This window comes from Oncorhynchus mykiss, chromosome 25, assembly GCF_057628025.1.
Source record: "Oncorhynchus mykiss isolate SJ-2025 chromosome 25, ASM5762802v1, whole genome shotgun sequence".
Lineage (NCBI taxonomy): Eukaryota > Metazoa > Chordata > Actinopteri > Salmoniformes > Salmonidae > Oncorhynchus > Oncorhynchus mykiss.
In genome coordinates this window covers 68,271,365-68,286,121 of record NC_143046.1, presented here as the reverse complement: position 1 = coordinate 68,286,121, position 14,757 = coordinate 68,271,365, and the positions used below count along the sequence as shown (strand labels likewise).

The following is a 14,757-nucleotide window of genomic DNA, read 5'->3' as shown; positions in this document are numbered from 1 at the left end:
AAGTTATTTTATGCGTACTCTTGGAAACATACTGCATTGACTTCCATTGTATATTCAAACACTTTAATATTAGTCATGCTGAAACAGTTAACAGAATGTTACTCTGCCCCAAATAAGTGCCAACCATAATAAGCTAATACGATGACGTCAGCTTTGAAGCGCTGAACTAAAACAATCAACCTCGCTCACTTGTGCTCTCGGGCTGTACCGCGTAGCAATTATAATTTTACAGTTTAAGTATACATTTGTAAAGGCAGTCGGCCTTCATAGCACATTTTCCTGTTTTATTCGTTTGACCAACCCACTATCCATTGTGTAGCCCGCGTTACAGCTTGTGGCTGTTATCTCTCGCGCAACCTCTCCCTAAAAGCATGTCTTCGAAGCCCAGCGACGAACTAGGTTCGGAAGGGAAATGGTTTGGGGACGATTATGAAAGAAATGGCCTGTTTGGAAGCACCCCACCCCGGTTTGATGAGCTACGTGAAGATTTAAAACCGAAAACCAGGGAGGAGACGTGCGACCTGGAAAAATTCCATCAATTTGAGGACGATGGGAAAAGGCCTCCCGTTGCTATGGAAACTACATCTACAGGTAAAGCGGTTTATCAATAACATTTATCTGATCACTTATAGACAACACTTGTTTTATATAGATATACATCGTGCGTAATTTAAACGAGTCTGTTCACATTTCTCATAGCAGACGATGCTATCACAAATACCTATTTTTTGGGGTGTAACATGTCTGAGATGCAACCTTCGTCATCGCAGTGTACCAGACATTCTGTACTTTCTCACGGAGTGAAAAGTTTAGTAGATCGAATCTACACCAGTCATGGGTTTGGCTGGGAAATGTACTTAAGTGCAAATAATGGAATCGATTTCCTATTAGTGGGTAACTACAGAATATAACAGAATTTGAACTTGGATAAAATACAATTCAAAACCGTTTATGGACTATGAAATCTAGGTCTACATAACATTGAAATGTCTTAGAGAAACAGGTCAACAGAACAAACTAAGAGAAGACAGCAAACAACAGTCCGGCTGTGACCTAGCCATGGGCCTAGCCCTTGATCATGACTCAGTTCCAGTACATTACACATAAGAGTCATTGGACGAAGGCGAGTTTTGTTAAGAGCCACTATGCTCTGAACATTAACACGCATCGCTTATCGTTATTGTTTTGGTAGCATAATGACCTTATCCTCCATATCACTGAGAAAACTATTGTCAAAAATCAAAACGTTAAATGTATACACCATATGTAATGTATATATATATATATATATATATATATTATACTGTAATGTATACATACACCCTACCGTTCAAAAGTTTGGGGTCACATAGAAATGTCCTTGTTATTTAAAGAAAATATAATTTTTGTCAATTTTTATGGAATATCTACATAGGCAAACAGAGGCCCATTATCAGAAACCATCACTCCTATGTTCCAATGGCATGTTGTGTTAGCTGATCGAAGTTTATCATTATAAAAGGCTAATTGATCATTAGAAAACCCTTTTGCAATTATGTTAGCACAGCTGAAAACTTGTCCTGAAGCAATAAACTTCAGGACAACAGTTTAGGCCAGCATCCCAGAGTCGCTTCTTCATTGTTGACATTGTGACTGGTGTTTTGCGGGTACTATTTAATGAAGCTGCCAGTTGAGGACTTGTGAGGCGTCTGTTTCTCAAACTAGACACTCTAATGTACTTGTCCTCTTGCTCAGTTGTGCACCGGGGCCTCCCACTCCTCTTTCTATTCTGGTTAGAGACAGTTTGAGCTGTTCTGTGAAGGGAGTAGTACACAGCGTTGTATGAGATCTTCAGTTTCTTGGAAATTTCTGGCATGGAATAGCCTTAATTTCTCAGAACAAGAATAGACTGATGAGTTTCAGAAGAAAGTTATTTGTTTCTGGCCATTTTGACCCTGTATCGAACCCACAATTGCTGATGCTCCAGATACTCATCTACTCTAAAGAAGGCCAGTTTTATTGCTTCTTTAATCAGAAACAGTTTTCAGCTGTGCTAACATAATTGAAAAAGGGTTTTCTAATGATCAATTAACCTTTTAAAATTATAAACTTGGATTAGCTAACACAACGTGCCATTGGAACACAGGAGTGATGGTTGCTGATAATGGGCCTCTGTACGCCTATGTAGATATTACATTTAAAAAATCTGCAGTTTCCAGCTACAATAGTCATTTACAACATTAACAATGTCTATACTGTATTTCTGATCAATTTGACATTATTTTAATGTACAAAACATTTGCTTTTCTTTCAAAAACAAGGACATTTCTAAGTGACCCCAAACTTTTGAACAGTAGTGTATATATTATATACTGTATAGGGTTAGTGTTCCCAAACGGACATATCTCCATGTTGCTACACGGGTTTATGGAAAACCGAGAGACCACTTGTGATAATTAGCTATATGGCATTTTCCCGAACACCTGTGTGTAACGGAAGAAGGCCGCCAGAAAAGTTGTCGCTGAAAAATACTGTCATCTGCAACTCTGATAAAGCCGGTTAAAACAGTGTACAGTAAGTTTGTATTTTGCATTTGTGAAATTATGTTGATGTGACATGAAAGTAAAGGGCTTTATGTTTCTAGAACCGTATCGCAATTGAGAATTTGAGTCAACCTCTGAAAATAACATAATAAGGTACTTGCAGCTTAAGGAGTAATGGTAACGTTAGTCTCCTTAAGAGTACATCTTGGGCTAGCCATTGGCCTAGTAGGCTACAAACATTGGTAGGGTACAGTCCTTTTACTACATTTTATTCAAGCTAGGGACAACACACTGCATAGCTATATCACTAGAATGTTAAACTGAAAGTTTAAAAATATATTCCTTTAAATCAGCACTATATGCCTTTTTGTTGTGTCTGCATAACAAGCTTTTACTGAAAATGTTAGCTCCAAAGGCCTGCATTTCCAAAATAGTCCTAATTGTTTGTTTACAAAGGCAGTCTGCCTAGAATACAATCAGTCACTCACATCTTAAGCAGAGTTGGGTAGGTTACTCTAAATGTAATCTGTTACAGTTATTAGTTACCTGTCCAAAATTGCAATCAGTAATGTAACTTTTGGATTACCCAAACTCAGTAACTTAATTGGATTACTTTCCCCTTTAAGAGGCTAGCTTCTAGTCCCGTGGCTAGTACCAAACTAACTTCATCGGACTGAGTCCCACTACAAAACCACAGTGACAGATGGTGTGGATGGCAAGACAACGCAATGACAACGTGCTGTCTGCCTGTTCCTGGCTCTCCCCACCATCCACTGACCTCAATCAAGCCATTAACTTTTTCAACCTTTCAATCTCTTCACCGTTGATCTACAGATGATGATTAAATGTTGTTTACATTTTCTTTATGTGATGAATAGCGCTACAAAAGTTGAATAAATTATTATTTTTAAACAGACTTGGCGTGTCATCATAGTGGTCTCTGGCTGTGGTCAGACTCACTTAGTTGCAACAAACTTACATTTGTTCCTTTTTTCAGTGCTGATTTATTTGTATGTTATTGAGAAAACATAAACGTGTCATAATGTATTTTTCTTTCTAAATGTAAAAGTAATCCAAGAAGGAATTATCCCTTCTCACAAGTAACTGTAATCAGATTACACATTTTTTTCTGGTAATGTAACTGATTCATTTTTTTGTTGTAATCAGTTATTCCCCAACCCTGAACCTTATCACCTTATCACACATGTTAATGAGGTTGGGTAGCATTGATTAAGCAGTGTGCTGTTGCACCTCAAAGCAGTGTTTTTGTGGGAGCATCATTCATGCTTCTGTTCTAAGTCCATTACCCTCTTCAGCAGAGTTCAGCCTATGCTGCTATTTTTAATTCTGGAGAAACAGCTCACCATCCAGTTGGAGAGTAGGGAACTGGAGCCCTGCACTTTCATTTTGATTCACAGTTCCTCTGAAATATTCATAAGGTGGTGTTTCAAATCCCGGCTCTCTTCTTAACCCAGGCCTTTTCCTTAGATCTTTCAGCACTGTAATTTCGTTTTTTGAGATGGCAAGCACATTTTTTCTATGTAAACAGAGAGGCATCTAGGCCTGTAATCTGATTTAATGCAGTGTCTTAGTAAACGTGGCATTAAATATCAGTGTTTAAAAAAACATTGTTTTTGTTGTTGTGTGGAAAATGAAGTTGTCTTCTAAACATGGCTTCAGTTCAGACAGCCTGCTAGATTCTTTGCCCTAATGGCAAGATAAACATATATTTTTTTAACTAGGCAAATCAGTTAAGATCAAATTCTTATTTACAATGACGGCCTACCGGAGAACAGTGTGTTAACTGTTTTGTTCAGGGGCAGAACAACAGATTTTTACCTTGTCAGCTTGGGGATTTGGTCCAGCAACCTTTCAGTTACTGGCCCAACGTTCTAACCACTAGGCTACCTGCCTCCCCAGGTTCACGTGAATGGTTTACTCACTCTGTGGCTTCACAGCTCAAGTCAGAGGATGGACCTGTTCCCAAACTCGCACACACACACACACACACACACAATGCATGCATGCAGTCACACATGCACTCATGCGTGCACATACACAAAGCAGCCATTTCAAAATCATCAAAAGGGAAATAACTACCTTTTAGCCTTGCCTATAACATAGAAACACTCTGTTGTGACACTTGTGGTATTGGTAGGCACAGTGTGGATCTTTTCAGAGCTAGGCTACTTTCAAATACTGTAGGCAGACACTGGACAGCCAGGTCTACAATAGTGTCGGGAACAAAGGGGCAGAGAAGTGAACCCCAGATCGCGGGTGTGAAATGCAAACACCCTATGCATTGCGCCAATAGGGTTAACTCGCTTGCTGGGAATTGTAACATGGCTCATATAGAGGGGATGATACAATAGCCTTTGGACAGAAAAGCCCTAGCCTGTTCTGACCTGTCTAGGACCCTGGCCCTGACCCTATCCACGCAACAATGTACTCACACAGATTTCACTCTCGCCTGTAGATATCATGCTCCAATCTTTGTTGTATCACACGATTTTCTCAAGAAAATTCAACTGCATACTTCTCGGACCACATAACTCACAGAACCTCAGAGTGAGGCTACTGTACATTAGGCCCCTCCCATTTCCAGTAGCTGACCTCAGCTACACATATTAAATTGCAGCAGCAGAACTTGAGAAGAATAACCGTGAACCATACAGCATGCCTGTTCTCCTCTAGGCTAAGTGATACCCAATCATCCCCGCCCTCTGCACATAGAGATGTTGCACACAAATATCTAATACAGATAAAAAAAACTATGTAGTAATGATGAGCAGGATGTCGCTCCATCCAGAATTCTGACCAGATCGGACTACGCTGTGAAATGCTCATGAGGATATCGCTCCACTTGTTCATTTATATGCATCTAATGGGTTCCCCTGCCCTCTGGGGTAGACAAAACAAACAAACACATTGTGCAGAAAGTGAGAGAATTCTGGCATTTCTTCTGTCTCTGTGAATATTGTATGTTTTGAAGTCTGTGTTTGATATTCTGAGATTTTTTTAAAGGAATAGGACTGTTCCACTGTACACAGTGAAAGACACATTTTACTCTCTGAAGATTAAAGGTATTAGGTTAATAGTACACATTCCCTTTACATGTCTCCTATCCAGACAAGCACACCAATCATTGTTCACTAGCCACATTTTGACACAGTGACTCAGGGGTTGCTAGTCCCTCCTCTTCTGCATCTCAGCATAAAGCATGAGACATGATGTCTACTGTCTGGGACTTTTCCATAGTTAGGAGAGAGGAAGCACTTACAGGCTTACTACATCACTCGCGTCGCGTGCATTGCAAAATAAATGTAGAAATCTATGTTATTCAATTATTGCACCCACACTGCTCGTCTGCGTTGACAAGGGCTAAAATAGAAGTCAGTTCTATTTCTGACACAGATCGCACTGCAAGTCCTGCCTCTCCCATCTCCTCATTGGTTTATAGAAGCAGGTACCCACATGCCATCTCCTCATTGGTTATACCCACGTGAGTGACTGAAAGACGAACGAAGTCAGTGGCGGTAATGCAACTGATTTATAAAAGCTGCCAATCCCAATATAAAGTCCAGAGAAGAAAAGGCTTAGAAGGAGGAGAGATGACTAGAAATGATTCGGTTGACTGTTTTATGTGTGGATTAATTGTCGGTGTAGAGGACCTTGTGCATTTCAGGTAAAATAACAACTCAATGTTTATATCCCAGGACAAATTAGCTACCAACAGCAAGATAGCTAAAAAGGACAAATTAGATAGCAAGTGCAAGCTAGCTAGCTAAATTGCCATAAATGTTTAATGCTTTTTGACCTGTCCCCAAATTAATATAATTGGTGCAGAATTTGTTTTGATATTTTAACCTGTGTCGTGATCGCGTTTGGTGTGGGGGGACAAAATACATTTATGCACGATGGTGCACGCGCGCAGCTGGTTTGGGTTCCATGTTAGGCCTACAGTACATGTTCATCAACCAGGGAGATCTCTGCTCTTATTCCCAGAGACCCAAAAGTCCTGCGATGTTGCTGGGAGGAAGGATAATGAAGATGCAATAAACTGTGCTGCTAGTGTCTCTGCCTGTGCTGCCTCATAAAAACACTTGGGCCCCTCTGCCTGTCCTGTTTCTTGCCAGACTGCCTTCCAATCTCATTCATCTTCTTCAGCTTCCAGGGCCAATTAGCTAATGCTGAGGGAAGGACACAGATAAAGGAACGAAGGAGAGGTTCATGAAACTTCCACTCCAGGGACAACACAGAATGTCAGCTGTCGTGAACTGTGGACCTAATTAGATTCTTCTCCAAATATTTTTCTATCCCCCCACAGACAACGATGTGCTATCTTTGAATCGAGCCAAATTCTTTCTCAAACCTTCTCACTGTCAGTGTGCATGGTTCTCCCCAGGATTTTTGAAGAAGTTGGTGCTGCTGAGTACGGCAAGTTTATGTTCATTCTTTATTTTTTTTTACACCTGTAACTGCCATTTCCAGCAATCTAGAGCAATAATATAACACAAAATAGGTGGCACAGTCAGTCCACACAGTGGCTTTATAAAAAAAGATGTACAGAGATAGATGTGACATGATTGTATTTGAATTGCTCAATAGCACTAGGCCTCTCTCAACACTCAACTCTCTGTCCACATTGGTTGGTAGTTGGATGCAGAGGGATGTTGGCAGTCAGTGGACTCCAACCACTGTCCTCAGCATTTAGTCCAAATTTAATAGACTGGGGACAAAAAAATACACTAATTTGTGCATGTTGTCCTACGTGTCCTTTGTGTATGTGTGTGCTGTCCTTGAGTGCATGGCATGTGTGTCTTGGCTATAAATGAAAGTGAAGTGAGACAATAAAATAGTTAATTGACAACTGGGCTACAAAGCTGGCAGGTTGTAGACACTCAGTCTGGAGCTTCAAATAATCTATCCTCACCATTCCACTCAGGCAAGGACTTTGCCAGGATCAATAAATGACAGGTGGCACTGGCAACCAAAGCTTACATTGACTTCACAACTTGAATACAATAGGGCTTATTGCATGTAGGCTGACTGTTTTTATAGATTTTTCTCATCCCAATTGACAATAACAATTTTCTGCCTGTCCAGCCATAATGGGCGTTTAAAAAGATGGTGGATAAACAGAATATTTTTACAGTTATTGTATGCCATGGATCAATCTTAATGCCCTGATATCAATAGTTCATTTGCAGTTATATACCCTGACTTACCTCTCAGCTGCCTACCTATTGACCTTCAGTATTAATACCCCCGTTGTCACTTTTGAGCAACTTCTATTTGCTGTGTTTGTGAAACCTCTTGCTTACTTCAATTCAACGCCTCTGTTTCTTTCTTCCCCTTTCTCATTGTCACCCTCTTATCTGCCTGAGGTTTCCGTTTGAAGAACCCTAATGTAAGGCCCCTCTCGCCCTGTTTGTCTGGTTTGCTGGAGAGGACTCTTGAAAAGAAATACCACACTGGTTGAACATGGAAAAACAGTAGCACGTATACTGTTCAGTGTTTATCCAGGTTCGCATACAGTATAAACACTGGCTGTACAGTGTAAACCTACATTCACTTTTCAGTTACTGTCATTCAACGTGACGTCATTCTAGTAATTATAGCATTGTACAGTAAAGTTGAACAACAGTGTCTGTAAAACACTAAGTTAATTTGAAAGTCAATACAAGTAGAGGAAGAACCATGATGGCAGTTTATTAAAAGGCCTTCCTGCTCCAGAGCGATGCTGATGCAGCACAGCATCTCCTATGCCCCCCTCAGGGCCAGGAGGCTGCATGGAGGTGGTAGTGGAGAGGTTTAGGGAGTGGGGCTCCTGGGAGCTAGAGGGGAACTGACAGTTCTGTGTGCAACTGCAAGACATTAGGAAAACAAACCAAGACTCGACATTAACTCTTTGATTTCAAATCCCCTTGATAGTTGTTTTGATTGTTGTTATTTTAGAAATATCAAATTAGCGCAGCCAAACACAATAGAGAAAGATCAACATCGAAGACCACTATCATTATCCTGAGATCAATGGCAGAGTCTTGTGGAATGACTGCATTGGGCCACATGCAGTTCATCGAACCTCTACTTCCAAGCCTATACAGTACATGTAATACTCAATACTTTAGATGTCATCTATTATCACGTTTGTCTCCAGCCACATAATGAGAGAAGCCTAGTGTAGCAGCTATTGCCAGGGTGCATTAGGTGAATAGCTGCGTTGCCTGTGTGTAGGGGTCATTTCCATAAAAAAAATAGCCATGACCACCAACAAGTGAAGTTCATAGGAGCATATCAAATGAAAGCTAAGAATAAACATTTTTGAAATTAAAGTATACATTTTTCTAACATTTTACATCCTAAAAAATGTGGAATAAGTACAGACTTTGATTTCTGGTCAAATAGATGGCAAAGGAGTGTTAGACAACATTTACCAGCAAACATCTTAAACATCAAAACACAGTAATGTTGAATTAAAGGCCCCTACCAACTAATCAACACTTATTTATTTTTGGATAAATGACTTACCTTCTGTAAGTTTAAGAAACATTACAGTGTGCCTTGTAATTCCGTTACCAAAAACCCACATATCTTTAAGATATTTTGTCATTTCTCTCCCATATTAGATTAGACGTTTGAGTAGAGAGGATAATGAAAGTTCACATAAGTATCAAGTAAAGGTAGACCTATCAATTAGTTAGTGTTTACTAATACCAAGTTTGTTTATGAAGTCTTACGTGATTAAAACTCATAATTCTGTTACCAAGTCGGTAACGGAATTACTGCCATTTTTTTTCCTCTTTCTGTCATGCGTGCTCCCTCTTCGGCCTCTAGGTCACCAGGCTGCTCGTTATGGCGCACACCTGTCATCATCGATACGCGCTTTATGACAATCACCTGGACTCCATCACCTGCCCTATATATGTCACTCCCTTTGGTTCTGTCACGCTGGTATGAATGATTCAGGAGACAGACGCAGGAATGCGTGATAGTTTTTGTTATAATACCCCAAATTACGGTGTGCCGTGTAAAGGCACGGGGACGAAGACCAAACAGACACGTATACAAAACACAGGGTTGAAACCCCAAACAAAAGAGCGAGGAGTACCTCGAATAAATAACACACGCGCACGATGATTAACACACTGGACGAGACCTGTAATCATCCGCGCAATCCACAATGGCACGAAAGCCCAGGACACACATCGCAGGTACTCACACGCACCAACGGACATGGTGAACAAAGGGCGCACTACTAATCAGTGGGAATGGGGGCCAGGTGTTCGCAATGAAAGTTCCAGAGGGATCCGTGACAGGTTCCTTCCCCAGGCGTCATTGTTTCTGTTTCCTTTTCATTTCTGTGTACTGTTAGTGTTTCTTGTTTTCCATTATGTTTTGTTTATTAAAACACTCCCCGAACTTGCTTCCCGACTCTTAGAGCACATCGTTACACTTTCTGTCATCTGCTGGTCAAAAGCAAGACTGTGAAAACAGTCTGGATATCCTCTCACACTCCCTCTCTCTCTCTCTCACTCTCACTCTCACTCTCACTCTCACTCTCACTCTCTCTCGCTACAGTTAACGCCACCTCTCTGGGCTCTTATTGACTTGCTGTAACGAGCATCCTTCGGTCGGACCAAATCTGAACCAATCATAGATGTAGATGTTTCACAAGTTTGAACACTACAGTAGAGCACAATAAAGTAGAGTACAGTATAATGTACTGAACTCTACTTTACTGGCTGTACTTTGTGATGTCCAAACTTATGAAATAGAGATGTCTATGATTGTTTCAGATTTGGTCTGGTCCGGACCAACCAAATGTGGTCTTGTTTGGGGGCGTAGCTCATTACAATAATAATAGGATATTGCATATTTCTACCGTTCTTTACCTATCATCAGGAAAATAATGATATTCATATCATATTATGCATTTCTATACAGTACAGATCTGGGACTTGTGCATAGAGTTATATGGTTTATGAGGCATATGTTTGGCATGCATACATTTTCAAGTGAAAAATTGAGTCAAAGCGTATGATTTATTTAAATGTGTTATCCACTCAGAAGCATGATTATGTTATGTGGCAAATTCTGAAAAGAGAATTCCCTTGCTGTCACATCTGATCCAGTCTGAATGAACTGAAGCGCTTGCTTGGTCTTGTGGGGGTTTTTCAATGTCTGACTGTCTGGGTGCTGCTGCTGCGCCACAATGTCCACTGCTGCTGTATGCTGATGTGGCTCAGTAGACCGCTCCCCTGTCTGTCTCAGCAGACTCTTATTGCCACTGCTGCCCTGATGTCTGTCTGCTGAACACTCAGCCCATCTATTCTCATCATTCTGCATCTTAGACGCCTCTGCGGGTCGTAAGCAAGTAACCGCTCAGCGCTACCACTGTCAGACTCTAGAGCAGCCAGCGGTGTGGAGACAGAATATGGGGGGTGTGACCCACTGCCATGAATCAACGGGACTTCTGCAACCAGTTCCAGAGGTCACCTCTGTTCACAGTATGTTGTCTTTATGAGTCCCGAGTCCTGTCCAATTCTGTATAGTTAATTTGACCCCGTCTAGTAGCTTATGCTTCTGTTGTTGTCAGGGGGATAGCAGTATGGGCCTACAGGGGGGAAAGGAGAGCCATAAGAGGATTATACATTAGGAGCCTGACTTGCTGTCAGTATGGCTTCATGAACCCTATTGAACTCTAGAAACCACAGCAACAGCTGTTCCCATCTGCTTTAGGAACAGCCTGGTGATGCTCAGACACTTCATGTGCTGCCTTGTCTACTCTATTTAACAGAATATTATCTACTGCAGTGTGTCAAAGGGCTGCCATGTTGCTCTGCTTTGGAACTCACCATGTTTTTTCATCTAGTGTTTTGTCTCGTGTCTCTGCATCATTGGTTTAGCCTAGTGTTCATGACATTGTGTTTTGTATGATGTATTGTTAAGGACATTGTAGACATTTTCTAATGCCATGAGGAGAGGGAGCAGGACCAGCAGGGACAACAGAACAGGGGGAAAGGAGTCGGCCATTCAAGGAAAGATGGGGAGGAGGGTTGCAAAGGGTCGGAAACTTTCCAGTAAATTTCCTGCATTTCTCCGGAAGTTAAGCCTGGGAATTTTGCTTAAATTCATTAAAAAACTTAACTTATAACAGTGAACCTTTTTTGTGGGATACATATAAGGCAATTCTAGGTCTTGTAGCATATTGTGGTTAACTATCCCCAATTCAATGGCATTGCATTTCTCTGCATGCACAGTGCATTCTTCCATCACATGTGCAGCTGATTCTCAAGATCTTGCACACTAATGAGATGCTATTGATCCCACACTACTACACTGTCTGAGCCAAGGACCACATGCTTTCTGGTAAGTTTTGATTACAATACTGGGTGGGGTGAATATATTTTATATGACCTACATGATTTTTTGTCGACTAGTAAATAGTAGCCTACAGAAAAGTGTGTTTAAATCATTTCTAACTTGGTAACAACAATTAACTAGCAGAAATTGTTTACATGTGGGTTTTAGCTTGCTTGAGCCTGCTAACTGAGGAGTATTAATTCACCTATTTCCATACATGTTACATTTTAAAATTGTATCTTACAAAGGAGTTGTTTAATCAAACTGCGTAACTATTTATCTGTACATGGAATCTTATTTTATTTTTTGACACATTTTTTTCTAATCTTTACAGGAAAATGCCACGAGCACTATCTGATGTGTGGAGACATTTCACTGCAGCTAATGTAGAAGGAAAAACAGTGTACATTTGCAAATACTGTGCCAAATCATATGTGAAGAATGCAACAAAGATGCAGAATCATCTGGCCAAGTGCATAACGTTCTCTCAGCGCTCACAACAAGCAACCTCTGACAAAAGTCCCTCTACTTCTATTCAAGGTGAAAATGATGAATCAGACACCTTATCGATAGCAACAGCTCATGGTCCTCCAAAAATCAGAAGTTTTCTTTGACTCTGAACTGATTCCCCTCTGATGCTCACAGGCAATGTAAGCATAAGATCACCTCCCAGCTGCCCACTGCACTGAGGCTAGGAAACACTGTCACCACCGATAAATCTACAATAATCAAGTTTTTCAAGAAGCATTTTTCTACAGCTTGCCATGCTTTCCACCTGGCTATCCCTACCCCGGTCAACAGCTCTGCACTCCCCACAGCAACTTGCCCAAGTCTCCCCCATTTCTCCTTCACCCAAATCCTGATGTTCTGAAAGAGCTGCAAAATCTGGACCCCTACAAATCATCTGGATCCTCTCTTCCTAAAATTATCTGCCGCAATTGTTTCAACCCCTATTACTAGCCTGTTCAACCTCTCTTTCATATCGTTGGAGATCCCTAAAGATTGGAAAGCTGCCGCAGTCATCCCCCTCTTCAAAGGGGGAGAAACTCTAGACCCAAACTGTTACAGACCTATATCTATCCTACCCTGTCTTTCTAATGTCTTCGAAAGCCAAGTTAGCAAACAGGTCACCGACCATTTCAAATCCCACCGTACCTTCTCCGCTATGCAATCTGGTTTCCAAGCTGGTCATGGGTGCACCTCAGCCACGCTCAAGGTCCTAAATGATATCATAACTGCCATCGATAAGAGACAATACTGTGCAGCTGTATTCATCAACCTGGCCAAGGCTTTCGAGTCTGTCAATCACCGCATTCTTATCGGCAGACTCAACAGCCTTAGTTTCTCAAATGACTGCCTCGCCTGGTTCACCAACTACTTCTCTGATAGAGTTCAGTGTGTCAAATCGGAGGGCAACACTCCTTCCTTGGCCTCCAACTGCTCTTAAACGCTAGTAAAACTAAATGCATGCTCTTCAACCGATCGCTGCCCGCACCCGCCCACCTGTCTAGCATCGCTACTCTGGACAGTTCTGACTTAGAATATGTGGACAACTACAAATACCTAGGTGTCTGGTTAGACTGTAAACTCTCCTTCCAGACTCACATTAAGCATCTCCAATCCAAAATTAAATCTAGAATCAGCTTCCTATTTCGCAACAAAGCATCCTTCACTCATGCTGCCAAACATACCCTCGTAAAACTGACTATTCTACCGATCCTTGACTTTGGTGATGTCATTTACAAAATAGCCTCCAACACTCTACTCAGCAAATTGGATGTAGTCTATTACAGTGCCATCCGTTTTGTTACCAATGCCACATATACTACCCACCACTGCGACCTGTACGCTCTCGTTAGAGGGCCCTCGTTTCATATTCGTCGCCAAACCCACTGGCTCCAGGTCATCTGTAAGTCTTTACTAGGTAAAGCCCCGCCTTATCTCAGCTCACTGGTCACCATAGCAGCACCTACCCGTAGCACGCGCTCCTGCAGGTATATTTCACTGGTCATCCCCAAAGCCAACTCCTCCTTTGGCTGCCTTTCCTTCCAGTTCTCTCCTGCCAATGACTGGAACGAATTGCAAATATCACTGAAGCTGGAGTCTTATATCTCCCTCACTAACTTTAAGCATCAGCAGTCAGAGCAGCTTTCCGATCATTGCACTTGTACATAGCCCATCTGTAAATAGCCCACCCAACTACCTCATTCCCATATTGTTATTTATTGTTTGCTTCTTTGCACCCCAGTATCTCTACTTGCACAGTCATCTTCTGCACATCTATCACATCTATCACATCTAACACACAGTGTTTAATTGCTAAATTGTAGATATTTCGCCACTATGGCCTATTTATTGCCTTACCTCCCTAATCTTACTACATTTGCACACACTGTATATAGACTTTTCTATTGTGTTATTGACTGTATGTTTGTTTGTCCCATGTGTAACTGTGTTGTTTGTGTTGCACTCCTTTGCTTTATCTTGGCCAGGTCGCATTTGTAAATGAGAACTTGTTCTCAACTGGCCAACCTGGTTAAATAAAGGTGAAATAAAAATAAATAAAAAATGTGTATTGGAAGAGATTTCTGAATGTTCTTATCACAGTCTGCCGATATGGAAAGCCCCGTCAAGGAGATCCTCCTGGATGATGCATTTTGGGAGAGATAGGTAAGCAACCCGAAACTCCTGAAACCTATAGCAGTAGCCATTGCACAGATTGAGGGAGACAATGCCATCCTGTCTGATGTTCAGACTCTGCTCTGCAGTTCTGAAATACATCAAACTAAGTTGTTTTTTAAATTTATTTTGAAGGATTTAATCATTTGCAATTATGTCTACTTATTATATGGTAAAAGGTTTATCTTTC

The 14,757-nt window shown here is 41.2% G+C and overlaps 1 protein-coding gene across 1 annotated transcript in view; it reads left to right on the top strand.

Annotated features, from left to right (window-relative positions):
- The first annotated feature begins 65 nt into the window (after window positions 1–65).
- The window catches only part of rtn1a (reticulon 1a), a 47,206-nt gene continuing 32,514 nt past the window's right edge, over window positions 66–14,757 (top strand). The window contains exon 1 of the mRNA XM_021584949.3: window positions 66–591. Coding sequence (XP_021440624.3) covers window positions 372–591 — 220 coding nt within the window. The 5' untranslated portion in view covers window positions 66–371. The remainder of the gene's footprint in view (window positions 592–14,757) is intronic.